This window comes from Podarcis erhardii (assembly GCF_964252035.2).
Source record: "Podarcis erhardii genome assembly, chromosome: 7".
NCBI lineage: Eukaryota > Metazoa > Chordata > Lepidosauria > Squamata > Lacertidae > Podarcis > Podarcis erhardii.
In genome coordinates, this window is record NC_138511.1 from 67,726,520 (window position 1) to 67,752,459 (window position 25,940).

General features: G+C 46.8%; 3 protein-coding genes across 6 annotated transcripts in view; 1 reads left to right on the forward strand and 2 right to left on the reverse strand.

Moving 5' to 3' along the window:
* Positions 1-3,070: 3,070 nt before the first annotated feature.
* On the reverse strand, positions 3,071-10,757 carry TMEM222 (transmembrane protein 222). The gene is made up of 6 exons (XM_081869790.1): positions 10,281-10,757; positions 6,659-6,743; positions 5,676-5,707; positions 4,729-4,825; positions 4,213-4,343; positions 3,071-3,300 (listed from the first exon to the last, which is right to left on the reverse strand). The coding sequence occupies exons 1-6, from the start codon at positions 10,430-10,432 to the stop codon at positions 3,213-3,215; spliced, it is 585 nt and encodes a 194-aa protein (XP_081725916.1). The 5' UTR covers positions 10,433-10,757; the 3' UTR covers positions 3,071-3,212.
* A 4,727-nt stretch (positions 10,758-15,484) lies between these two features.
* On the forward strand, positions 15,485-25,486 carry LOC309346147 (uncharacterized protein). 2 transcript variants are annotated; one of them, XM_081869873.1, is made up of 4 exons: positions 15,485-15,746; positions 16,297-16,368; positions 16,730-16,792; positions 25,335-25,486. In XM_081869873.1, exons 1-4 carry the CDS (start codon positions 15,567-15,569, stop codon positions 25,341-25,343), a joined length of 324 nt encoding a protein of 107 aa, XP_081725999.1. In that variant the 5' UTR covers positions 15,485-15,566; the 3' UTR covers positions 25,344-25,486. The 2 variants fall into 2 exon arrangements, with proteins under 2 accessions (XP_081725999.1, XP_081725998.1); XM_081869872.1 differs by lacking the exon at positions 25,335-25,486 and having other exon boundaries at positions 16,730-18,094.
* PHACTR4 (phosphatase and actin regulator 4) overlaps positions 18,496-25,940 on the reverse strand; it is an 89,856-nt gene continuing 82,411 nt past the window's right edge. For all 3 annotated transcript variants that reach the window (XM_081868938.1, XM_081868937.1, XM_081868939.1), the window contains 5 exons: positions 25,495-25,550; positions 24,240-24,301; positions 23,138-23,275; positions 21,427-21,503; positions 18,496-20,946 (listed from right to left, as the gene is read on the reverse strand). In XM_081868938.1, the coding sequence (XP_081725064.1) occupies positions 20,931-20,946; positions 21,427-21,503; positions 23,138-23,275; positions 24,240-24,301; positions 25,495-25,550 (349 nt within the window). In that variant the 3' untranslated portion in view covers positions 18,496-20,930. The remainder of the gene's footprint in view (positions 20,947-21,426; positions 21,504-23,137; positions 23,276-24,239; positions 24,302-25,494; positions 25,551-25,940) is intronic.

The following is a 25,940-nucleotide window of genomic DNA, read 5'->3' on the forward strand; positions in this document are numbered from 1 at the left end:
CACAGCAGCAGAGTTCAGTATATACAAAGGAATCCAGCACCCCCTGGAGAAATGACTCACAGGACAGAGGCCCATCTGGCTAATCATCAGCAAAGGAGGGGAAAGGGAGGAGGGGAGAGAGGGGGAACCCCAAGTGGCACATCAATGAAGCTTCCAGAGAAGAAAGGAAAATGAAGAGGCTGGAATGTAACAACAACAAAAAAAAGCAAGAACCCTAGAAAGCCTCGACGGGGTAGGTACCAAATAAACAATGACACCTTTGAGAAGAACCTTGGCACCTAAACAAATCCCTGAAGACATCTAGCCGATGGGAATGCAGAATGCGTGCAGAGACAGTGGCACACAATGACCTCTAACCACAGGTTTCTCACTGTCCCTACAACCAGCAAATTTCTGGAAAGAAATGGGAGGCAACAGCTGTATGCTAGCGCATACACACACACACCAAGAAACCCTCTGTGCTGTACCCTATGAGTGAGTGACACACAGGTGTCAAAAATCCCTGCACGGAAGTGCTTCCCCTTAGAGGAAGATTGTAACTCACACCCTTGCCCCAAAGAGGCGGCGTTAAGTGGGCAGCACAGCATTCAAAAATGAGTGGCAACTAAACAAGTGCTGAAAGGGGAGGGCCAATTCATTCTGCAGGGTCGTGGCTTGCATGATATACGGGCTTGTGGTGAGGATGTCACAAATTTATTTCTTCCACTAAACCCATATTCCCACCCACTGCCATGGCCATGCCAACAGTTTCAGCTTTTTTCAGCAGTACGGTAAACAAAGGCAGGGCTGAAATTGGGGTGCACAGTGGAGTAAAGTGGTGGCATTGTCATAAGGGGCAGAGTTAGATGATCAGCAACCACTTAAAAACACCACAGAAGACCTGCAGTGTGTGTTGGGGGCAGGCATGGAAGAGGGCAGTTGCTTCCCATCCGTTATCGCTACCCACCATTCCCATCCCTTAGCTGCAACAAGGAAATCCTTTGGAGTGGGATTCAAAACCCAGATTCGTAACTTCTCTGTGCCTTTAGTAGGTTAGCACATTTGACTTCTGGGGTGCGTCGGAGAAGTTCCACTGTCTTCTCAATAGGCCACCTCTCCACTGCTAAGCAGGCTGTTCAAGAATGTAGAAATATTATGAGAATGCAAGGGGGGGGAAGGGAGCGAGAGAGGAGAGGAGGAAGAGGAGTGATGGGAGTTTCTGGCATCTTTGCTCCTCCTGCATCTATTGCCAACTTTAACATGTGGCAAAGCTTGTATAGTTGCATCATGTCAGCAAAGCACTTTTTAATTGACTCAAAAGACCAGTTGAGGCTACTGCTACTGTAGAAAGGAAGTAGGCTTTGAGCGCCAGGTCTGTGAGTTGCTTGGGTTTCCTGGAGCTCCTTTTTTTTTTGGCAAATCACTGCAAGATTCCCCCCACTCCAACACACACACACACACACACACACACACACACGAGAGAGCAGGGAGGGATAGAGTCTCTCTATTCAGTGGATCTGGTCTATTATTTCCCTCAGAACTAGAATCCCCGCTGGGTGTGGGAGTGTAAGCGAAGCGGCAGAGGGGCAGCGGGATGGGCCACCGCACGCATTCACTTTGATCTAAGACCTTTGATCTCCAATCAGCCTAGAGCTTATTGATCGGCTTTCTACAGCTGCCGTTGTTCATGGTTGAAATGGCAAGGGTCCGACACCCAAGAGGACCTGCTCGGACGCAGGTGTTTTAAGGGGAAGACAATGCGCTGCTCCTTTGCACAGTGCAAAGTACTTGGCACTCCAGGGAGTTTGCGAAAGACGACTGGAAAGGGGGGAGATTAGCATGGGAAGGGGAGGGTGGAAGGGGGTGGCATGCAGCAGAGAGTGGTGTAGCACTTTCCGTCCCCTTCGGTTAAAAAAAGGAGGAGGAAGACTGCGCTTTTCATTGCTACATGGGCCAAGGCCAAAATTAAGTGGGCGGCACACAATTTTCTAGTGCAGCCTTCGCCACCCTGGTGCCCTCCAGATATTTTGACTCCAACTCCCATCAGCCCCGGGCAGTATGTGCTAGCTGTGACTGATGGGAGCTGCAGTGCAAAACCTAACGTGGCCACCAGGTTGCTGAAGACTGCCCTGTTTTCAGGTTACCTGGAAAGCAGTACGAGAGAACTTGGCTCTTGAATGAATGGTTCTCTTCCCTTGAAAACAGACTTCATATGGGTAGGACTTCCAGCTTCGCTGGGTTAGATCAGGCATCTCCCTGGGGCGAGTTTTGCTTCTAGAGTCTTTCAAGGCACAGTGTTGTGCAGAACTACGTTATAAGCCATAGAGTTTAACCATCAGATGGGTAGAACACTCTGTTTCTATCACACACACGTGCGCAGAAAATCTTTGGGAACTGGTTTTATGAAGGGGAGCGAGATGACAAGGTCACCCTTCGAAACGACTGCACCAAATTATCACTTAGGTTGTGGGACCTTGCTGGGGGCGGGGGGGGGGGTAGAGAAATCAGCTGCTTTCAGAACAATGGCATTTCTGAGGAGCACCAAATTAAAAGCAAACAAAAAAATGCACTTCTTGTGCAAAGGAGAAGAGGACACAACCTCCACGCTATAGTAAAAAGTTCTATCTGCAGAAGCGAAGACTGAAGGGAACCCCAGCTCTCCTGAGCAACGAGGCTGTCATTTCAGGCTGCCAATTGCTGTGGTACCCAGTCACAGGAACACTGTTACGACCAAGAATGCCACAAACCCCATTTACCAGCGCAAGCAAGTTTTAAAACCAAACCCCTCCAACTCTAACCCACAGCATCCACTACTATCATTCCTCATAAAGTGCCATCGAGAAGCTTTCTGCAAGAGATTGGGGAAGCTTACAACCAGCCCCTGCGCCTACTGCGACGTGCCCAAAGTCCTCGCCACACCACCTACAAATCCAAGTCCAGGTCGTGCATCCCTACACAGGAACTTTGAACCAGAATAGACCTTTGGCGAGAAGCAAGATGCGGTGGTCCCCCCCTTTCCCTTGATGTTTGAAGGGAAGAATTATGAGGAAGAAAAGGGGGTGGGGAGGGAAGAAAAGAAAGTCCACCAGGATAAAGGAAGAGTTGTTATTACGCAGCACTTCTTTTCTGCGGGTTTCTGGGCCACGCAGCTTACTTCCACAGCCTTCCTGGGCTCGGAGAGCCAGAGTTTTCAGGACTTGACTTCAAAAGAGGGGAGAACGTGGCGTCGTCCATCATCGCAAGTGAAGAGTCAGGCTGACTATCAGGATAATCCCCAAAAAGAGGATGAAAGGAAGCCAGGTCTTCACAAAGCCCCCTATGCTGCAAGGCAGAGAAAGAGAGATTTAGAGAACAAGAGAGGGAGCAGGGCGAGTAAGAGGCAGGTGGGACCATGAAGGAGATGGGGCAGAAACTGGAGAATGTTGTTGGGAAACTGGAAGCACAGGAGGGGAAACAAGCTGTGCCAGTCATCTCGGCTTTACTTAAGCCTGTTAAGGAAGGTTGTGCCATACATTCAAAGCACGCAGCTTTCCCCAAAGAATCTTGGGAGCCTGTCCAGGGTTTGGCTCTGTGAACATTAATCTACAGTTCCCAGGATTAGGGTGGGAGGGTGGCTATTTCCAACCTGTGTACGAGGTGGTGAAAGTGTTTGTGTGCAATTTAAGCTCAGCCCTACTTAAATCTGCATAAATACCAGGTAACTCAGGGTTTTTTTTCCAGCACAGGAAAGCTCAGTTTCCAAGCTGTACTTTAGAAAAGAATAGCTGGAGAAAATACATTAACTGGCTACAGGTAGGTAGCCACATTGGTCTGCCATAGTCGAAACAGAATAATAATAATAATAATTCCTTCCAGTAACACCTGAGAGACCTACTAAGTTTGTTATTGGTGTGAGCTTTTTGTGTGCATGCACACTTGGTTGCGCTTTTTCAACTGTGCAAGTGAAGTTCCCAGCAGGTTTTGCCCACAGCCACCAACTTCCAGTCCATAAAGTTGGCCACTCATCACAAGGGCTTGCAGTTGACCCTGGGACCAAACCTGCCGTCCAGAAGGGCTTAATGTTGCAAGCACCATCAGATTCTATGAGCCGAATAGTTTTCAAATCCCAATAAACATAACCAGTCACCAGACTGCTACGTACTGCAGAAGCTTGGTGGAGATCAAGGCCCTTGATCGAAGTCTGCACCTCTGCACGCCACAGTATTCACAGCAACAGTCAAGCTTTCTACTCACCTTACGTACTTTCCGTATAGAAGGGAGAGGAAGCAAAGTTTGACCATATTCCAGGAAGTGCTGTTGTCATATCGCATGAGGTTTAAGGCCAGGGCTACGTGAGAGTGGCAGTTGTCACAGCAGAGGTTGTGCTGAAATGGTAAAAAGCACACTGCTGGCGATACTTTTATTATTAAATACATATTCATTACCCACCCTTCAGCCTAAGGTCCCAGGGCAGGCTACAGCATTAAGAACAATATTAGAAACAATCTAAAACAACTAGCTGGGGCTTATGGGAGTTGGAGTGTGACAACATCTGAGAAGACCACAGGTTGCCGGTCTGCGATGTAGGGTTTTCAGAGTTAGAAGGGCTCATCTAAAACAACTCCTTGTTTATCTTCAGTAGCTGGCAAGCAAGCTTGTGTTTCCAAAAGGTTTCTTGATCAGCAGAAAGAGCCTTACTCTGCCCTCCCAGCCCCAAATCAATTCTGGGTGCATGTGACCCTGCCGATTTGAGTACTGAAGTCACCTCACCATACGGTGCTTGTACTCCTCAGAGGCGTCGTGCACCGCAGTATCCCAAGCATTAGGGCCACAGGAATACACTTTGCTGGGATCCAGCTTCCAGTATCTGGAAAAAGGGGGTGGGGATAGAGAGAGAAGAGAACTGAAGATGCCAGTTCACATGTTTGTTTTCAACACCCTGCTCCCTCCCCCCACACATTCTCCTTCCTAATAAATTCTGTTGCTAGTAGGATTTTCAAATGACATCTCTGCAAATTTAGATCCAGAAACTCTGAAAGAAAGGCTGTGTGTATGTGTGCTTGTGCTGTGTGTGCATTCATCAGCCATTACTTGTGCTTAGGTAATGGAAGTGCAGAAATTATAACTGGATGCAGCATTTAACATCCTGAGAAACCCTTTCCCTACTTAAACTTGTTTCCCGCCCTTACTGCTGCACACACAATATAGAAAGTGCATGGGTGGAATTTCAGAAGCCGGAAATAAGGTGGTTCCCAAAGAGGATTCCCAATGTATTGGGGATCTGCGTCTTCTAGCCCTTCCTGCTCCTTATGCTTAGATCTGGGCAAAAAGGGGGGGGGGTAGCTTTGAAGAGGTCTGATAGTTGTCTTCCCCATAAGGATTACAGATTTGGAATCTCCCAAAAGGATTCTGTTCATTCAGACGTTTCAGCAGCTTTTTGTCTTAGTCTGTGGGCACCAATAAATTACATTCCGTCCATTCTCAAAGCAGCAGAAATATTATTATTACACTGGAACCTCAGACGGCTGCAGGTTTTCTGCTTAAGGAGAGATTTCATGTTATGCTCCTCACTGAGAAGCACAGGTCCCAGTTCTCTGCTGCAATCTTTAGTCAGCCTTAATAGCTAAAATACGGCATGCATTGCTCAGCTTTTCTGTGGATACAGTTTCTTTGCAATTAAATAAATCAGGAGAGGGCGGAGAGAAAACAGCACTTACTTTACAGGCCTCCCAAAAGCCATGTTGTCTTCCTAGAGAGAGTAGGAGGGAAAATAATAAGCACACTTCATTTCCTAAGTAGCATAGAATAAAGAAATTCATATCACTAAATACATAATCTTGGATTCTGAGGAATTACAACAGGGGCTGTTAACACCCAGAGAAACCTTCCCTACAAGGGCTCCTCCCCTTGTTGAAGATTGACTTGAAAAACACACACCATTCTGTTCTAGTCAACAGAATAGATGTTTGGATGTGCTTGATGCCAAAAGACTTACTCCAGTTTGAAATATTGCTGACACATAAGTCAGGCAAATTTGCTACTGCACCCCCCCCCCCTCTCTCTCTCTCCCACCACCAGCCCCCCTTCATGTTTTCTTTTCCTAAATTTGCTGGGACACTTGGAACAGGATTGTCTTCTTCAATGCTTATTATCTCTCGAGAGATAGAGGCCAAGAGGTTTGTGCATTGTCTGCTTCAGAACATTCTGAAACTAGTAACCAAACATGAATTTCCAGAGCTCTTTGGAGCTACTGGAAGGAAAAGGAAACTAACCCTGGAAATCTATACACACTTAGCTGAGAATACATCCCACTGAACTCAAGAGAACTTGCTCTTGAGTAGAGAAGTATATGATTGCACTGTTATAGCCTCCAGGTTTCGTGTACAAGAGGAAGGAGCAACCAGTGATGGAGAGCCCAGTCTTATTCTTTACATGACCACCTGGATGAATCTCAACTCAGTCTTGTTATTTAACCACTTGCCAGGTTATCATAGGCAACTAGGAATTCCCCTCCCCACGGGCCCTCAGAATCAGCTCTGGAGGGTCCTCCAACCCCCTGGAGCAGATTTTGAGGGTGCTCAGGGGTGCGGCTGCTGAGAAGATGAGGAGAAAGCAAGAGTACTGCTGCGATAGTGGAACAGCGGCACTGGCCACGACTCAGTGGTTGCCAACAAAGCCACAGGAACAAGCTTCTACTTACCGAGACATAGTATGGCCCTGCAAAGTCCCGGATGACTCCAGCTGAGGTACAAATGCCCATGTGACCAATAATGGGGAACAGCCATCTACCAAAAGAAGAAAAGAAAGTATCAGAGGGCAAAATTTTTGTCCTTGAAAGTAAGTTGCTAAAAAGATGCTGCAGTGGCTGCCCAAGGCCATGGCCTGACAGGACTGAACAGGGTGAGAGACAGTGACAATTCTCACAGTCCATCAAAGCCAGCAGGACCTAACCTGGGCACAAATCAGATGGGATATTTGGTCTTTTTCCTGATTCAAGTTCCCTATGCTCTGAATGGTTGTAGACTATATGTATTCCTCCTGAACACACAGGTTTCTAAACAACTACTTTCCAGGCCACAAGTAGATAAGTAGGAATCATCTCCAGGTGATCTGGTGGAAGAAAGCCTTTGTAACCTAGGGGCAGTTGCAGTCAATTCATTTACAGTGGTGCCCCGCAAGACGAATGCCTCGCAAGACGAAAAACTCGCTAGACGAAAGGGTTTTCCGTCTTTTGAGGTGCTTCGCAAGACGAATTTCCCTATGGGCTTGCTTTGCAAGACGTTTCATCTTGCGAGTTCTTGCGAGTTTTTTTTCTTTTTTTTCTTTTTCTAAGCCGCTAATCCGCTAATAGCCGTGCTTCGCAAGATGAAAAAACCGCAAGACGAAGAGACTCGCAGAACGAATTAATTTCGTCTTGCGAGGCACCACTGTATTGAACATTCATCCCGATTTGTTTTGGGGAGGTTAGATAATGTTGTGCCAAAGCAAGTGTCACCACACACTTTCCAGTGTGTTTCTCCATTAAGATTGATCTTTTGGGGAGGTGGATTTGTCATGCAAGACCTCCCAATCAACTGATCTGCCAGTTTGTGATTGAATCTCACTTGAAAAATAGCAAGTCTGGAAGCATCCTAGAAGAAGAAAGCTGGAGCTTTATTCCCACCAGTCTTTAGAAGACATGGATTCATTTCACAAGAGCAGCCTAATTGTATGACCTAAATATGGTGGTATGCAATTGAATCCCACCCAAAGTACAGCAACAGTTGGGCAGAGTCCATGGTCTTTAAAGCCATCAAGCATATTTGCCAGAAGATAACTAAGACTGCAACTCTAATCCCACTTACTTGGAAGTAAGGCTGGCTCACTGAATTAAATGAGACTTACTTCTGAGTAACGGGACGCAGGTGGCGCTGTGGGTAAAACCTCAGCGCCTAGGACTTGCCGATCGTCAGGTCGGCGGTTCGAATCCCCGCAGTGGGGTGCGCTCCCGTTGCTCGGTCCCAGCGCCTGCCAACCTAGCAGTTCGAAAGCACCCCCGGGTACAAGTAGATAAATAGGGACCGCTTACTAGCAGGAAGGTAAACGGCGTTTCCGTGTGCGGCACTGGCTCGCCAGATGCAGCTTGTCACGCTGGCCACGTGATCCGGAAGTGTCTGCGGACAGTGCTGGCCCCCGGCCTCTTAAGCGAGATGGGCGCGCAACCCTAGTGTCGGACACGACTGGCCCGCACGGGCAGGGGTACCTTTACCTTTACACTTCTGAGTAAATATGGTTAGGACTGCATCATGCCCCACATGCCAATCTACAGAACGCTGTCAGTACCAGCTGAAGAAGTTGACACCCTCTGCAGCAGACACACAAGGTTTATGGCCAGGGAGCACCAGAGGTTTGCCCTAGAAGATTGCATAAAACCCACACCTGGTCAGAAAGTTTAGGATCTTTTTTCTGACTTGTAAGAGTCAAGGAACATTCTCTTCTTTTGTCCTTCAGGCTTTCAAAATAATTTCTGAGTTATGTAAATACCTGCAATACTGGACAAATATAATTTTTGTATTTCTAAACCATGTTTGTGTCTTTAAACCCCAGGGTGCATTAGGTCTAGGCACCAAAGCCTGCCACATTAAGGCCCAAAGAGACACAACATGGGAGATCATAGAGCTGGGAGAAACCTCAAAGGTTATTGAGACCAGCTTCCATCTTAATGCAAGAAATACACTCTTAGTTACCTGTGATAAGATCCCAAAGCTTTTCTTTAAATGCTATTCAAAGCGGCTGTGTGGTGCACCAATTTTAATTAGCGCACTGGCTCCAAAGGCAGGTATTAAACTCTTTCCCCATAGACACTTTCCCAATCTAAACTGACATCAACACCCTGCTCCTATTTACTCCACAGAAGGGGGGGGGGGGGAGAGATAATCCTAGATTTCCCCATACAAGAATAGCAGCAATTTTGTGGGTGGGTGGGTGTGAGCATCTGACATTTAGGTCAGGAAAATGAGACCAGCAGGGAGAAAATGTTGAATATCTCTTTCTCCAGCACTACAAGCTGGGGTTCACCATGGCTTCTTTAAAGCCTCCATTCAAAGATCTGACTACAGAACTCCTACATCAGGGGTGGAGAACCTTTCTCAGTCCAAGGTCCACACTCTCTGGCAGGCAACTTTCTACACACTAGGCGAGGCTGGGGCCTGAGGCAACAAAATGGATGGAGCAACAAATGTGACTCTTATTTTTCTACATTCAAGCTACACAAAAGTCAGAGGTGTCTTTGCTGTGATTAACAAGAAGGGTTTTTAAAATTTATGTTGCAAAATGTTTCAGCTTCATCAGCTATTCTGATAAAGATGAAATTATGCTGTTTTTAAGGTGGCAGTTATAGAGCTTTGAGGATGGAATGCTCAGATGGGTTAAGGAATATTTATTATTTTAGTGATTAGCTGAATCCTAAAAATCCAGACTTATCTATCCATCTCTGTACACACATATTTATTTTATGTTGTTCTGTTGTTCTGAACCTACTGTTCATCTGAAGTGCACCAAGGTGAACCCCCCCATGTACTATTTTTTGTAAGCAGGAAAGGAAAAAAAGATGGAAAAACAAAATTACTAGAACAAAACGGGGGGGGGGGGAGGAATGGACCCAAGCAACAGTACCAGCTGTGTAGACAGAAAAAATTAATCACACCACATTCTAAACTTTTTGTTTTGTTTTAAATTACTTCACAAGGGGGAACATTTCAAAAATGAACAGATCCCAATGCTCTACTTAACTACTTGATACTGCACAATTTTCTAATAAGCATTATATATGATCCAACAACCTACTTCTGAAGTTTGATTTTGCCCCTGAAGAAAAAAGTTTAGGAAAATGCAGAGGGACATCTTTTGCCTCTGCTGCTGCTGTTTTCCCCCCTTCTCCCCCACCATCCCGTCCCCGTTAAAACTGGAGCTATTGCTTCAATAATTCCTGGTCCTATCTTTGTGTCTTTTACACATTTTAGCTTAAATCATTATTTCGACCTTCCGTTTTATTTTGTGAGCGGCCCAGAGAACTTTATTCGTTAATGGGCAATCCGTAAACAACAGCGCTTCGAGCCCCGCTTCCTTCCAAAACCCATATCTTACCGTCACAACAACCCTGTGAGGTAGGCGAGACCCAGAGCAAGTCTTGCAAGACTGCCCGTGTCGCCCCCCACCCCGCCCCACCCCGCCCCACAAAGCTCCATTTCACCTTCCTAACAGCCCTGCGGAGCAGGCAAGGCTGAGCGGGGCAGGGAGGGGGGTCTCCGACGCGGCGTCCCGAGAAGGGGGCGGAGACTCACGTGAGCACGGGAATGGGCGTCCACACCACGCAGTAAGGGAAGCGGCAGCGCTCCGGATCCAGCCCTGCTCCCCCGGCGCCGCCGCCGACCCCCACGCTGACGCCGCCGTGGAACTGCTTCATCTTCCCCACCGCAACCTCCTCTTCCTCCATCACCAGGAGGGGGAGGTTCCGGGCCGGGGCCCGGGTGACGTCACTTCCTGGATGCGGGAGCGCCGCTTCCGGGACGGCGAGGGGGGGCGGGGCGAAGTCCGGCCAGCCTATCGCGTCGCCGCATCGGCGTTGTGCCTGAAGCTGCCTTCTGTCGAGGGTTCTAATGAGCTAGCCTGGTGACGCCACTGAGGCCAGCCCCGTCACTCAGCCGCACGTTCCCTCCGCCTCGCAGAGATGGGGGGTGGGGGGGGAGAAGGGCTGGGCTCCTACATCTTTTATTAAACACGGATGATTTTACTAAGTTTCAGTTTATCTGGAGAAGTCCGTTCACCTTCTCTTTGCTGTACGGTCTTGCAGACAGTCAGCGGAGCCTCGACAGTTTTCCGGCGTAGGGGGGAGGTACGTTGCCTGCCCCCCGCCCCGCGTCATAGTCTGCCCGTCATTTGTGCTGGGGATTGTTGTTTAGTCGTGTCCGCCTCTTCGTGACCCCCTGGACCAGAGCACGCCAGGCACTCCTGTCTTCCACTCCCTCCCGCAGTTTGATCAAACTCATGCTGGTAGCTTCGAGAACACTGTCCAACCATCTCGTCCTCTGTCGTCCCCTTCTCCTTGTGCCCTCCATCTTTCCCAGCATCAGGGTCTTTTCCAGGGAGTCTTCTCTTCTCCCGAGGTGGCCAAAGTATTGGAGCCTCAGCTTCAGGATCTGTCCTTCCAGTGAGCACTCAGGGCTGATTTCCTTCAGAATGGAGAGGTTTGATCTTCTTACAGCCCATGGGACTCTCAAGAGTCTCCTCCAGCACCATAATTCAAAAGCATCAATTCTTCGGCGATCAGCCTTCTTGATGGCCCAGCTCTCACTTTCATACATCACTACTGGGAAAACCATAACTTTAACTATGGACCTTTGTTGGCAAGGTGATGCCTCTGCTTTTTAAGATGCTGTCTAGGTGCTGGGATCGCCCCAGCCAATCTGCGGCCAGGGTGGGTGTGGCCTCGGGCCATTTAATTTTGGCGTGGCGCGCTCACTCTTCCTTGCCTTTTCGGAACAGCGCCGAGCTTTACCTGCGGTTTTCTTTCGGTCGTTTTTTTCCTGCTCTAGAAGCCTTTTGTTTTGTTTGGAACTTCGTTGCCTTCCCCAGCAGTGCTTAGCAGCCGGGCTGCAGCCACCGCTTCCCGCAGGGCCGGCTGCCTGCACTCAGCGGTGAGGCGGGCGACTTACAGCTCGGGAGCAGCGCGTTTTTTCCTTGGGCTGCTGAAGCAGCGTCCACCTCCCTTCCGCTCTGCCTTTTGACTTCCCGCTCGCTAATTGCCAGGAGGCATTGCTCCAGAGGTCTCCCTTCACCACAAGCCTCAGATTGGGTGAGATGGTTTGGATCCCCTGTCTCCAGTTGCTTCTCCTTACCTCTCCCCCCTTAACCCTTTGCTCCACACACCCCACACCTTGCTTCTCTGTGGATTTTGTGAGAACTCCGCCTCCCCTCCCCGCGGCTGTGCTCGTGTTTATTTGCATTTATTGTGTGGGTGCTTTTGAGGGTGTGTGCATCTGCCTTGTGTTGCTGCTGGTCGTTTTGGCTCTGGCACCCTCTTTTCATGCTTTGCTCTGCTATGATCTTGCTATGGCAGTTGTCAGTCACCATGTTGTTGGGGCCGGGTAGGAATGTTTTCCACGTGGCAAATTGACACCAGCCATTTGGTTTTCACCTACCTAGTAGCAATCCACAGCTTTTGTGAGGTTAGGCATTGGGTAAGCCTTTGTTTCGTTGGAAGAGAGGTTGTTGCCCCACCTGCCCCACCTTAGTAAGGGTATCCTGTTAAAGGGATCCAGGGTGTGAATACTGTCTAAAGCCTGGGCGTGGGCTAGGGCCATGTCACAGCCCCTACAGGGACCTATCTGACATAAGTTATAGGGCACCCCCTATCTGTGGTTTACTCTTCCCTGCAGACGAGCAAGAGTCAAGACATAGCCTGGCTTCACACCTGCACCTAAGCCAAACCACTCACATCTGTAACCAATAAAGTTGTGGTCTATTTGAACCCATATTCCTTGTCAGTGTGATTTATTGTTCTCCTGGGAACTTTGTGGCTCGGGTGCCTTGGCATGCAAGCACAACTTCTGAGTAAGCATGCATAGAATTGGGCTGTCCTCTGTAGTTTGTTAAACACAGATATACTTTTTATTATATTCTTATCTATTATATTATTTATTAAATTTATATACCGCCCTTCGTGCAAGGATCACAGAGAGGTTTGCAGTAGAAAAAAAACCAGCATGAGTGTAACAATAACACCCCCCCCCCCACACACAGTTTAAAATGCATAGACTGTTTATTTCACAAAAGGTCTGGATGAGGAATGTTTTCACCTGGCACTCAGCTACTTCTGCATATGTATTTATAGGACTGGGCTCCATATGGCCCTTTGTGGGTCTGTAGCTAAAGTCTGCAGGAAAACAAAAGAGTTTGAGTAAATATGCAGATCATCTCTCAGCAAAGAGAAAAGTAATGCTTTTTAACTTTTTCATAAACTATTGAGGAGCAGGGAGGTAGCGAAGTTTGTGGACAACGCTGATGGGCTATTAACCAGAAGGTTTGTGGTTCGAGCCCACCTAGGATTCCCACATGGCAGCCAGTTGGACTAGATGACCCCTGAGGTAAGGTTACCAGATTTTTTTTCAATTAATCCAGGAACACTTTTCAATTTCAATGGATTTTGTATGGGGACTAATTTGTAAATCCGAGGACTGTCCCCAGGAAACGGGGACGTTTGGTAACCTTAACCTGGAGTTCCTTCCAACTCTACTGTGATTCCATGATTTCGGATGATCAAACGTGCGGATTGTGAAGGGCTCCACAAGAATCTCTCCAAACTGGGTGATGTTAAAATGGCAAATGTGTTTCAATGTAACTTAAGTGTGAAGTGAGGATGCACATGGAGCAAAATATCATATATATATATATATACACACACACAATCAAATAAATATTGTTGTATAAAACCATTTAAAATAATAAATTCAACAAAAAAAATGTGAGCCCAAGGATTTTCCTACAACAATAATAATATAAAAATCCTATTCCTCAGTGTCTCAGTACAGTTTGATAGGATTTCTGATGCTGCTGGCATTCTTTAAGAGGGGTTCACTGAAGAGCAGCTCAAGATCCAGCTGACTACTGTCCTTGTGGGTATGAAAAACCAGGAGATGGCTGGATTGTGGATGAAAGCTCTGCAGAAGTTTTCGTCCTGAAGGAGGTCAAGGAACATGTGAGTGGGCAATGAGGTATCATAACACATAACCTTTGTATAGAACATAGTTGGGGAATAGTGTAACTGATCCCAGCGGGTTTTGCAGTTGGCACTGATCAGTTCATTTTTGGCAGGTATTGGCTTCACTTGGGAGTTCATGAGCTTCCTGGCTGAGCACCTTGCTGGTATGCACTAATTTATGACCAGGGACCTCTATTGTTTGCTCCAACAGTTTATTAAGCACTTCGCTGACAAAATGGTGAAGGTAAGGTGCTGCAAGGATTGTAGAGAAGAGACTTGGACCATTTCTTTTCAGTGTGTGAGCCAACCTCATGCTATTGGGTCCCATGACATGCAATGGAAGCACTTGCTTACTATTGTTTGTTCAGAGGGGCCTGACAATTTCAGGGCAAAAGTTTAACCAGGTGTCCTGAAAAATCTTGTTTTGTGAAAGGCAGAGTTCCCAACAAGTATCTCCTCTTGGCTATCAAATGAGGGGTACTTGCTCTGTGAGGCAGTAGAGGTCTAGTGCTCCCAAGTGTATAAACAACTACCTGACTTTTAGAAGACATCTGAAGGTAGCCCTGTTTAGGGAAGCTTTTAATGTTTGATGTTTTATCATGTTTTTCATATATTCTGTTGGGAGGCACCCAGAGGGGCTGGGGAAACCCAACCAGATGGGCGGGGTATAAATAATAAATTGTTAATACTAACAGTAATAATAATAGTAATAGTAATAGTAATAATTATTATTCATAATAATATTTTCTTTGCGGGCACAGATACCAGCAGCAGCACCCTCCGCTATGGAATCCTCATCCTCACGAAGTACCCCCAGGTAGCAGGTGAGGTAAATGGTAAAGTCGTTCTGTTGCACACATTTTATTATTTATACATTTACTGCATTTCTAGGCCCCCTTTATCTTCCAAGGAGCTCAAGGTTCTGCTCCTCCCCATTTCACCCTCACAACAACCCTGTGAGTCAGGGGTCAGCAACCTTTTTCAGCCATGGGCCGGCCCACAGTCCCTCAGACCATGTGGTGGGCCAGACTATATTTTGAAGGGGGGGGGAATGAATGAATTCCTATGCCCCACAAATAACCCAGAGATGCATTTTAAATAAAAGGACACACTCGTGTAAAAATGTGCTGATTCCCGGACTGTCTGTGGGCTGGATTGAGAAGGTGATTGCAGCCTAACTGGCCACATGAGTACTTTTCCCTGTTCTTTTTCAATGCACATTGTAGAGGCGTGTGTGTTCTGAATGCAGGCTATTTATTCCACATTTTTCATCCCACTATTTGGCTCCTAAGAAGCCCTCAAGGCTTCTTGATGTAAGGAAACACCACCCTAGAATAATGTGAACAATGGGATGATCTGCAGGGGTTTGCCACGCCATCCACCTCTTTGCCAACCAGATCAGAATGCGGAATGGTCTGGCTGCAACTGTTGGCACCTGAGGATGTCACCCGCAGATGCCACTCACTTGTTCACAGGACCCACAGCTACAGCTCATCTGCGAGTGGGAGATAACCAAAGATAAAGCCATTCTCCCATGCTAGCATGTGGATTTGGTTCCCTCTGGTGCCCAAAGACAGGAAATGCTGGTCTTTGCCAGCCTGCTCACATTCCCTCCCCCTTTTGATCAGTCCGTCTTGTGCTCAGAAGAGAACTGTGGTGTGTCCCCCACCCCCCAATTCGTCTCCTCAGGCTTGCCTCAGTTTCCCTTTGTGGATAGTCTGGACTGAGCCAGCATCTGACTGTTATTGTAGAAGTTTCTCATTTCGGTTTTTATCCTAGCTTCAGCACAGGGCTCCTCTAGACACAAGTGGAAAGGGGGCGTGGATTTAACGGTTTCACCTTTGGAAGTGAGAAGGGACAATTTGTGGTCATGGTTCCTCTTGTTTCCTGCTTTCAGGATGAAGCCCTGGTTCGCGTAGCAGCAGTTAGACACCTGGGGCTGCTGCGGGGCAGGGCTGGGCAGCAGTGGTGTCCCTGCTTGCCGGAGGAAGGCATTGCGGAAGTGGTGAATGCGATCATTCACCTGGAGGACACAGAAGAGGTGGCAGAGGTGAGGGCCTGTATGGATTGTTCTCTGGAACCTCATGGACATGTCCACTTTTGAGGCCGCTAACCTCTCCAGCTTCCTCCCCTTCTCTTGACTCCCTCCCTCTCCCTATCTATGACTTGGGGCTTCTTCCTTTTGGGATGCTCACCCTGCTTCTCTTCTTGCATTGCATACAGCAAAGGCTGTTCTGAAGCAGCTGGTCCCCAAAGTCATCTGGTGGGCAGAACCAAATGTGTTCCACCTGCACCATGCGCTGCATAAGGCAGCTAAATATTTGGTAAGATCACCTTCATTCTTGGGGTGCTTCTAGCTGCTTAGTTGGCTTAGTTGGCTAAGGAGACCAGGGCAGCTTTGCGCAGGGTCGTCCCGTTTTATCTCCCAGCCATGTTTTAGCTCCTAGCCATGTGGCGAATTGGGCCTGTCTCCCTCATCCAGCTCCAGTGCTCTTAGTCTCTGTGTTAAACCACATGGGATGTCTTTGGCACTTAGGTTGGGTATAGGGTATTCTCCTATGTGCACAAACCTGCCATTTCTCCATTTTCTTTTCTGATAGATCAAGACATACAGCAAGGACGTCGTCCGGGGTGCTGCCAAGAGCTTATTGCAGCCTGCTGCCAACAAACAGGTGTGTGTCACCAGTGGCAGCGCTGCTTGTTGGGGTAAGTAAAGCAACATCCCTCCCTGGTAGGGATGGATGGACTCAGCTCTTGAATGATGGAAATTACAAGCCAGGCGTGTGACTAGGAAGGGGCCCAGGCACCTCCTGAATCTTTTTCTGAGTGCCCCATGGAGTGTCTCAGGATGGGTAATGAATTTCAGGAAATTGGATTGGTATGCAGTGCCACTATGCATTCATCCCTGCTGTGCCCCAGCACATCATGGCCCTTGTAAGCCACTCCTGAGAGTACCTGCTCTCCTCCCCACCCTCCCTTTGATTCCATTGGCCTTTCAGAGTGTGACCTCGCTTTTCCCCACTGTCCCTCTAGGACACCTGGCTCACAGCACGGCCACGTTCATTATGGAAGAGGATATGTCTTCCTACTGTTCCTGTAAGTGAGGAGAAAATGCTTCTGCTGAGAAGGGTGTTAAATGAAGAGAGTTTAATATTTGAAATGATCTGAAAAGGACTTCACTGCCCTCAAACATCCCCCTATTGAATGGAATGAGTTTGGGGTGGGCTGGGGTGGATTACCAAATGTTGTACAGTTGAAGTGAAAAGGGGCAAGAGTTGTCCCTTCTCCAAAACGGAAACAACCACTGCTTGTGGACACTTGTGATGGATGAACCTATCCATTTCCATTTCTTGGTTTTGCAATGTTATTTATGATGTAATGCTCTTTGCTTTTAAAAACTGAATTGAATTAAAACTCACCCAATGTTTCACTGCAGAAGGAATGGCACACATGGGAAATAGCAAACCTAGACAACAAATGGTCAAATAGTATTTCTTAGAACGGCCAGCTGGCAGGGAAACAGTTCAGGGCTAGGAGGTGTCTGGAGGAGCTGGTCCTGGAGCAGAGCTGATGGAATGAGCCCTGCTTCCTATCTCTCCCATTCAGGCAGCCTGATGGAATTACCAGGGAATAAGTTCCATTGAACTCAGTGCAGTTAGTTCTGGGCAGACATGCAGAATACTGCACAGTTAAGTAGCTATTCAATGTTAAAATGCAGCTTGTGGCCTTCCCTTTGCATACTACCCAGCTCCCCAAACTCCACACTTTGAAAATTTAGCACAATTCCACTTTGTTTGAAGCTCCAAGCACTCTCAGCTGCCCTTTCTAGGGGATCCAGGATGCCCTTCTAGAGGGGGCAACTCTGCCGTCTTTAGTATTGATCTAATTTCAGAAGATGCAGACCTCCTGTTCCTTTGAACTTTCTAAGTTATCTAACTTTTTATAGTGACAGTCCTTGCAGAACAGTTCAAGCCTGCCCTCTAGTGGGTAGAAAGTTTCTAGAGTGGAAACATGTTTTGGCCTGATTTTTGAAAGAACCCTGCACACCAGGGATGGGGAACCCTTTTCCGCCTGAGGGCAGCCTTCCAGGGGACAGGTGACAACGGCAGGCAGAGTGGACAGGATGCAGTTTTTTTGTATGGCACATGACATTCATAACACAAAACCAGGGGTTTCTGCACATATAAACTCACCCAGTGCTTTTTTTCTGGGGGAGACGCAGGGGTACGCATACCCCTAAACGTTTTGTGAATCTAAATTTGGCCTCATTGATGGGCAGTATTTCAATATGAGTAAGAAAATGAGAGTACCCCTAAACATTTTTTTCAGAAAAAAGGACTGAACTCACCTATAACTCCCTTTAAAAAATAATAATTCTAAGACCGTTCAGGACAAGCAATTGCAGAGGAAATGAATGCATTGCACTGAGTAGATTTGATATAATAATCTCCACATTTCCATCTGTAAGACACCGGGGGGGGGGGGTAGTATGTAGCTGCACTTTTTACAAGATAGTTTTTACCTCTACAGGGAGTGCAGAGGTAGCAAACCTCTTCTTCGTTGGAAATTTAAAAACCTCTCCTTCCTTGGAGGTTTTTAAGCAGAGGTTGGATGGCCATCTGTCATGGATGCTTTAGCTGAGATTCCTGCATTGCAGGGGGTTGGACTAGATGACCCTTGGGTCCCTTCCAACTCTACAATTCTATGATACTATGACACCCCAAATCACTCTCTGTATCTGGGAAGTGACTGCACAAGAGGTCGGTGATGCAACTGAGAGGGAGAAGAGAAGAGCAAGCTTTTTCTTTTCTAAAAAAAATTTATTCCATAAAATCTTATTGAAAGGAAGACAGCTATACAATGCAATGATCTGCTCTACAGAAATATATTTTACACACTTTGAAAAAGCAGTTCTGGCATAGAGCGCTTCAGCACTCCCCTGATGTCTACAATAGCTTCTCTCCTTGCACTCTTCCTGAAGAAACGCTATTCAAGTAGCAGTAGGAATCCTGTGGGCTCTCCCAGATGCTGGTCTCCAACTCCCATAATCTCCAGCTTTTGGTCATGCTGACTGGGTCCCATAGGAGTCCAACAAATCTGGAAGACCACAGATTGCCCATCCTCTGCCTTAAAGGCAACAAAGCCAAACTCCACCCCCCTCCCACCCCTTGCAAAATATTCTCACCAAGTCAGTGCTCAAGAAAACAATAGGATTTGGGGTGTGGTTTGGGGAGGGGGAGAAAGAGAGAACAAAAAAGGTCAGCTGAGGGGTAGGGGGTAAGGGGTAGAATGAAACCCTTGAGGTACAAAAGCAGAGTTTGAGATCTATGTATCCCTGGTCTGCCCAGAAAGGTGACTAGGACATATTGGAATGGGATTATTGATGCTTCAACACAGGGGTGGAGAACTCCCACCAGCATTGCCAATGGCCATAGATTATGGCAGTTATAGCCCAAGATTACCTGGAGGCACCCACTTACCTGTCTACTGCTGCCTTTAACAGTTGTATAGCAAAGAGTGTTCCAGGCTTTTGTCCTTTGCTCATGAAAAGGTATTCTGCTGGATTCAGATAAAATGAGTGGTGCAGTCCCCACTGAAATCAATGGTTTTTTTAAGTCTTGACAATCTTATTCCTATGGATTTCAGTGGGTTCTAAATTCATTTAATCTGGATCCAGTGTCTCCTGACACTCCTTATCTTATGTGATTGTTGCAAGCTATAGCAGCCCTTCTTCTATTGCATCTTCCCCACCAGAAGGTTTGGCAACTGGGTAGGCTTCAGCAGTATGTAATGGCCTCTTCCCAAGGCGAGGAAGCATAGAATGGCATGGGACACAGCCTTTAGCCATCTGTGCACTGCCTACCCACTGGTACAGCATCATATTCTGCAAGGGTAGCTTGTGCAACCAAATCAGTTGTCAAACATGAAGCCACCTACATCTGTCTTCCCCAAACAGAGGCTTGCCAAGTGATGTTGAACTACAACTCCCAGCAGCCTCAGCTGGTGTGGTCAATGGTTGTGGGCCAACAACACCTGGAAGGCCTGAAGCTGGGGGAAGCTGACCTACGTTAACACGCATCCAAATCCCTCCCAGCCTCTCACACAAAAGGGTGGCCAACCCTGCAACCCAGCAGTGGCTTGCAAAATCAGAAACATTCCACGAGAGATCAAGGGATGCTGTATTTGCTAACATTTATAAATACGAAAAGGTCAATTTCAAGCCCTTCTCAAGCACGTGACATTTGGAACTTCCAATACATTTTGCTACTTGACTAAGAAAAGGCAAGTTCCACTCTAATTTCAGAAAGTTTTTAAAAAGAAAAGAAAGAAGTCATGATTTTTTTAAATATACAATATATTCCATGCCATCTGCTTCCTGAAGGCAACTTGTTTTAGGCTTTGCAGTTCCTGTTATATAGGACTAAATATGCACCAGAAAAAAGAGGTCTCAACGTTACAAGTTTTTTGTTGTCCATCTTAAAAAAATTGTCTAAAAACAGTCCCCCTCTCTCAAAATGCAGCATATGCCATTTAAGAACTATACAATTTTTCTGCAGGATGATTTAAAATTGGTCAGTAGTGATTCTGCATATTAAGTACATCCAAAAGACATAAGCAAAAAAACAAAACAAAAACAAAATCTCCCATAATGTGTCAGTTTCCTGCTAGGACAGTATTTTAAAGTTTCCTTTGTACAGAACACATGCACGCACAAGCACGCACACACTCTCAGTCTCTCTCAACCACATGCACAGGCACACATTCTTGCTTCCTGTTCACTACCTACAAAGTCTGCTCCAATATTATCTCTTCCTTTGAAAAAGCCTATGAAACAGATCAGAACATACTATTTACAGCAGAACAGGAGGGGGGGGGCATTATCCATTCAAACGCTGGAGCTGTCCACGTCTGACGTGAGTCAGGGCACCCAGCTACAAGCAGGGGGTATTGCTGATTCATCTGAGGTATAGTGTTTCTCCCCCCGCCGTTGTGATTTGATGGCACTTGACAGAAACTCCTTCCAATGAAATGCAACTTTTGGACAAGGCTCTCCCCACCCCTCTTTTGTTTCCCTGAAGAAGGTCATTTCCTGGATACGATCTGAAGGCAAATCTTAGACAAGCCTCAAAGGTTCCTCTTCAGCTCAGGAGAGGGCAACCAGCAAATGCCTCAAGTCATCAGCAACCTTCTCTGGCACATCTATCAGTGTTGGGTAGCGAGTTTTATAAGAGATTCATGGCCGATGAAACCTGCAAGAGAATCACATTGTGCTTGTGAGAATGGCAATGGGCTTGGACGCCTTCCTCCCCCCACTTTGGGTCTTGCATGCCGCATCCAGGTCATGCCCTCAGCACATGAGAACCACAACTGTCAAGCTCTCACTGCTAGATGGTGCTGGCCAACCATCAAATATTATCAGCAAATGTCTGCTGTGTTGATGTCTCCATTGCCCCTCACCCAGAGCACACCCACTGCCTTCTTGGCTCCAGCCTGCCGCAACAACGTTCACCAAACATGGGTTTAGCAGGGGCAGGTCCAAAACTCACTAAAGAATCCATGCGGGCAAGTTTCTGCCCTCTCTCCACTCCCAGACAATCACACACTAGAGAGGCGATGAGATGCTGGTTCAAACCTGACCATGGCAAGGAAGGCTAGTGGGAATGCTAGGAGCCACTACAGTCCTACGAAAGAAGCATGGGAAGGAAAGTGGGCACCTCCCTCTTACACACCGTGTGAACTGCTTGCTCTCTTCATGGACTTCCATTTCAGAGCTCTTGAACTCGTTCAGCTCCTTCCGGATGGCAGCCTAAATGGGGAGAAGGAGCCCTGTCAGTTCAGATCTGAGCACTTCCAGCCCTGACAGGTGCTATCCAATCAGCAGGGTGCCCCAGCTTTGTATGTCTGCCTTATGTCTATTTCATCCTATCAGAAGCAACCCAGCTTAGCCATTGTGCTGCACTTCCTCTTTGGATGTTCTGACCAGTAGCCAGGATCAAAGCACGAAAGGAAAGAATCTGTCAGGAGACCAGAAGGGCCCTGGGTGGGGAAACAGCTGGCAGGAAACACTGGGTTTCTGGCAGCTTCATTACTTATGGGGGTTTCAGTATGGTTTATTTACTTACTTATTATTTTGGTTATGTAAGAATGCTTCCCCTGCTTTTCTAATGCATAAGCATCACTTAAGGCGGCTTCCAACAAACAGAACATTTCATATCACATTCCAGTATCAAGACAAAACACCCTGCGATATAGTGTATAACACAGACAAGGAAGTGCAGATAGAATAATCACTTCCAACAGAACATTGTTGCACAGTTTTCATGCAGCCACCAAGAAGGCACTCACTCTTGCCCAGCAAACAAGCCCCCTATCAAAGAGCCTCTACAACAGATGCAAACACATGGACCTATAAAATAGGTGGCGCTTCTTTGTGTAGGTGTATCAGACTTATTTATAACAAGCTCTATCAGACTATAATCCATGCTTTTGTGGTCATCATGGCATTTGGTTCTCCCTTTGCAATATAGCACAGGAAACCTCACTATGCAGGGGCAGGTGAACGGATGGTGCTGCAAGAGGCATGAGACACAGCCGGAAATGGAGGCAGCAAGGAGGATGTTCCTCACTGCCCAGAGGATGAGGAACAGAACAAACCCCTTGAAAGTTTGCACATACGCAAGGCTCAACTTATAAGATGATGAAGAACATGGTGTTGAAATATGGCACTCTCCCATGTGTATGGCACTTTTGCAGAGCACAAGAGAGCAGGAGGTTCCTTGAGAAGTTTAAAATCTAGTATCTTATATAGGCGAGCAAATAGAAAACTGCAAACAGACACGGGCAGGGGTGGAACGTGTATTTACTTCAGATGCACATACCTGAATCTAATTCAACATCCTGCTTTCATAGTGGCTGACCAGATGCCTATGGGAAGCCCGTAAACAGGATCTGAACTCAACTGTACTCTCCCCTCTTGCGGTTTTCAGCATCTGGCATTCAGAAGCCTACTGCCTCTTACTGTGGAGCTTTGATGGGAAGTAGGGATGAGGAACCTGTGTCTCTCCAGATGTTCTTGGACTACAATTCCCATCATCCCTGATCACCAGCCACACTGTCTTGGTCCGATGGGGGCTGGAGTGCAACAACATCTGGAGGTCCAAAGGTTCACCGGAACAGGAAGGCAGAGCAGAAGGCACACAGCCACAAAACAAACGGGGGTTTCATTACTGCAGGGACGAAAGACTTTGCAGAAAAGGTGGATTTTAAAGGAAATGACAGATGATGTCATACAAGTATTATGAAAAGCAGCCCAAGTCCGTAAGGTGCAGATGAAGTTGTTTGAGAAGACAGGAGGCCTTGGACATCTGAGGGTGGCAGAGATGCATTGGGACAGGAGTGTGGAGAGACAGGCTGGGCAGAGAGAGCATTTGCCTTTCTCACCTTGTCAGCAGGGGTTAATTTGGTCCACGGCTTGTCTGCTCGCCTGTCGTAGTCCTGGGCATCTGTTACCTCCACATATTCATTAAACCTCAGGATCTTCCTTGCCTGCAGTTCAGCCACAGTAGGCCTTTGACTAAGCTAAAAGGCAGAGAGAGAGAGAGAGAGAAATTGTGACTTGCAAGTGAAATCAGGTGGCCTGCTTCACAAGGCTAAAGTAGATCCTGGCACAAGCGCTGCACCAATCCAGCGTCACAAGTCCTAGCATGGCAGCACTGCATATCCAGGTAGTTGCTCCAGTCCAGTGACTTGGAACAGTGTGGGTTGCCTTGGTGCATCTGTCTGGTGCAAAGCCTCCCAATAGTCAGATATGGAAAGAGGGAGTGTGGTGTATGGACAGGGTGGGTGAGTGGTTTTGTGAAGAGAAAACTCACTTAAGTCAACAAAACCTAAGATGTCTCTTGCCTTGGTGCAACCTTGCAAAATAAGGATTAACCCAAAACCCATGAGGAGCAAATGTCACCTCCTAGGCATAATCCTGGTGGGCTGACTGGCTTCCACTAGTGCAGCTGGTGCGGAAGGAAATGTGAACAAAGTCATTTGTTAGGGCAACTCAGTATGGTTGGGGGTTTTCCCTATTTTTATTTATTTATATAGAAATTGGAAACCTGGATAAATTACATCTGGGGCAGGGCTCCGATCATTTTATGCAGAGAAGGAGAGCTATTGGGGCGTCTCAAAAAGGGGTAGGTTTGAGGTGGTCTGCTTTCTGCTCTTCTACTTCAGAAATATGGGGCAGCCTACTCTGTAGACTCTCAGGCTCCACTGTGCAGAGGCCACGTGGAAGTTTGTGGAAAGTGGGGTAATGCATGAGGTGCAGGATCCGTGCCACAAGATGACTCTTCACATGCAGGAGAGCAGTGTTTACAATATTACATTGGTGGATACTTTCCGCTGCTTCTGCGCTGTGCTTTGTATATGTTTGTAAATTAAATAACTTTGTGTAGTTTTCTTTGTTGTTTGTAATGTTTAATGAAACTTTTTTAATTAAAAAAATATTAATAAAGCAGTACAGAATTCCCAGCAGCCCATGATGCTCCAATACCTTTCTGGTGAGCCTGCGCTTTATTTCCCTTTTTTCAGCTTGCCGGTCAGCCTCATTTTTTTCTGTGAAAGAGAAAAATGATTGATGATGTCTGAAACTTCTCTTTCCTTCCAACATAGTTTAGCATTAACAAATAAAATGTTGCAATTATTGATCTATGAATGGTACACACCTGTCAGTTAAGTGCTTCTACAGATTTGGTCTCTTGCATGAAGAAGGTATTAGGAACTTGGTGTGTATGTGTGCATTTGATACTATATAAAGGTAACATGGGTGCCCATCCACACCCAGCAAGATTCCTTATGACCCTCCATGCAAAAATCTGTTCCCTTGAAAACAATTCGACCCACTGATTTTACTTTAGACCACTCATTCCCGGCACGAAACAGTTTATTAAATGACTCTGGATAAATCCAAGCAGAGGAAACCAACTAGATTTATGACCTGACAATCCCTCACTAGAATTGTGGAAGAAGAATAGCATTTATTGCCTTAGTCCACAGAACGTAGCAGCATGACATTACTGAAATGCTTCTTCCACACAGGACCTTTCCCTGAAGACAGTTTAGAAACGTCAACTGGTGCAAAACACAGCAGTTTGGTTTCCTGCTCCCCCCCCCCCCCCGGAATCATGTTATTCCCACACTGCTGACAATCTAAATTGGCTGCCAATGTATTCCTGGGTCCAGTTTATGGAGAGTTTGGAGTTTGTTTTACATTTAAATTCCTATGACTTGGGCTCTGCCTTCTCCACATGTCCTCCTCCTTAGGTTATCTGGGGAAGACTCACTCGTGTGTGGCATCCCTCTTAGCTCAGGTTGGAAGGCCTTAGTGGGTAGGGCTTTTTCTATGGGGCTAGAACCACCCACCAGTTATAAATATTTTTTTAAAAAGCAGGCCGCCATATTAAAACAGCATGGCATATTAAAACAGCACTCTTCCTCCTCTTCCTACAACAAAAGGCAGTTCTACCACCTGCAGTTGCCAAGTGGGAAGAGCTTGCCCTGTGCGCTATTCATTAAATGCAATCCAGATCACCTACTGCAGCATATGGTCTGCTGGAAATTCAAATGAAACTTTCCATGCAAATCACAGGTACGGTAGCAAGAATGCTGCACGGCAGGAATAGCAAGCAACGCTGCAGCAGCACCGTGTTTGGGACAGCAGCCAAGGGACAATGCCTCGGAGCCAGAGTGCTATAGAAATGATCTGAAGACTCCTTAGAAAATAAGCACATGGAGAAGCTTCTACTTACGTTGAAGTATATTCCTTTGCTCCAATTCCTCTGCTGTTGGTCTCTGACTTAATCGCCTAATTTAAGAGTAAGCAGGGGCAGAAAGGCAAATCACAATTGCATCCTTTTAGGACAAAAGCACAAAAGAAGACTCTGACACCGACTACAAGAAAACCTGTGGCTTTCCCCATCTTTCTTCGCACTAAGGTAGTTTGCATGTAACCATGGTTTAGCACCCTGTGGAGGAGCTCCAATGAGCCCGAGTGAAGTGTCAGGCTCACACACACTGCTCTTTTCCTGTACAGCTCTAGAACAGCAAAGATGGTTATATTTTATTCCTGTTTTACTGTATTTTGTATTTCATTGCCTTGTATTTGCATTACTGCGGTTAGTGACTTGAGTACCATTTGGTGGAAAAGCAGGATATAAAACGCAAGAAATAAATGCATACTTAAACAGCAGAATGT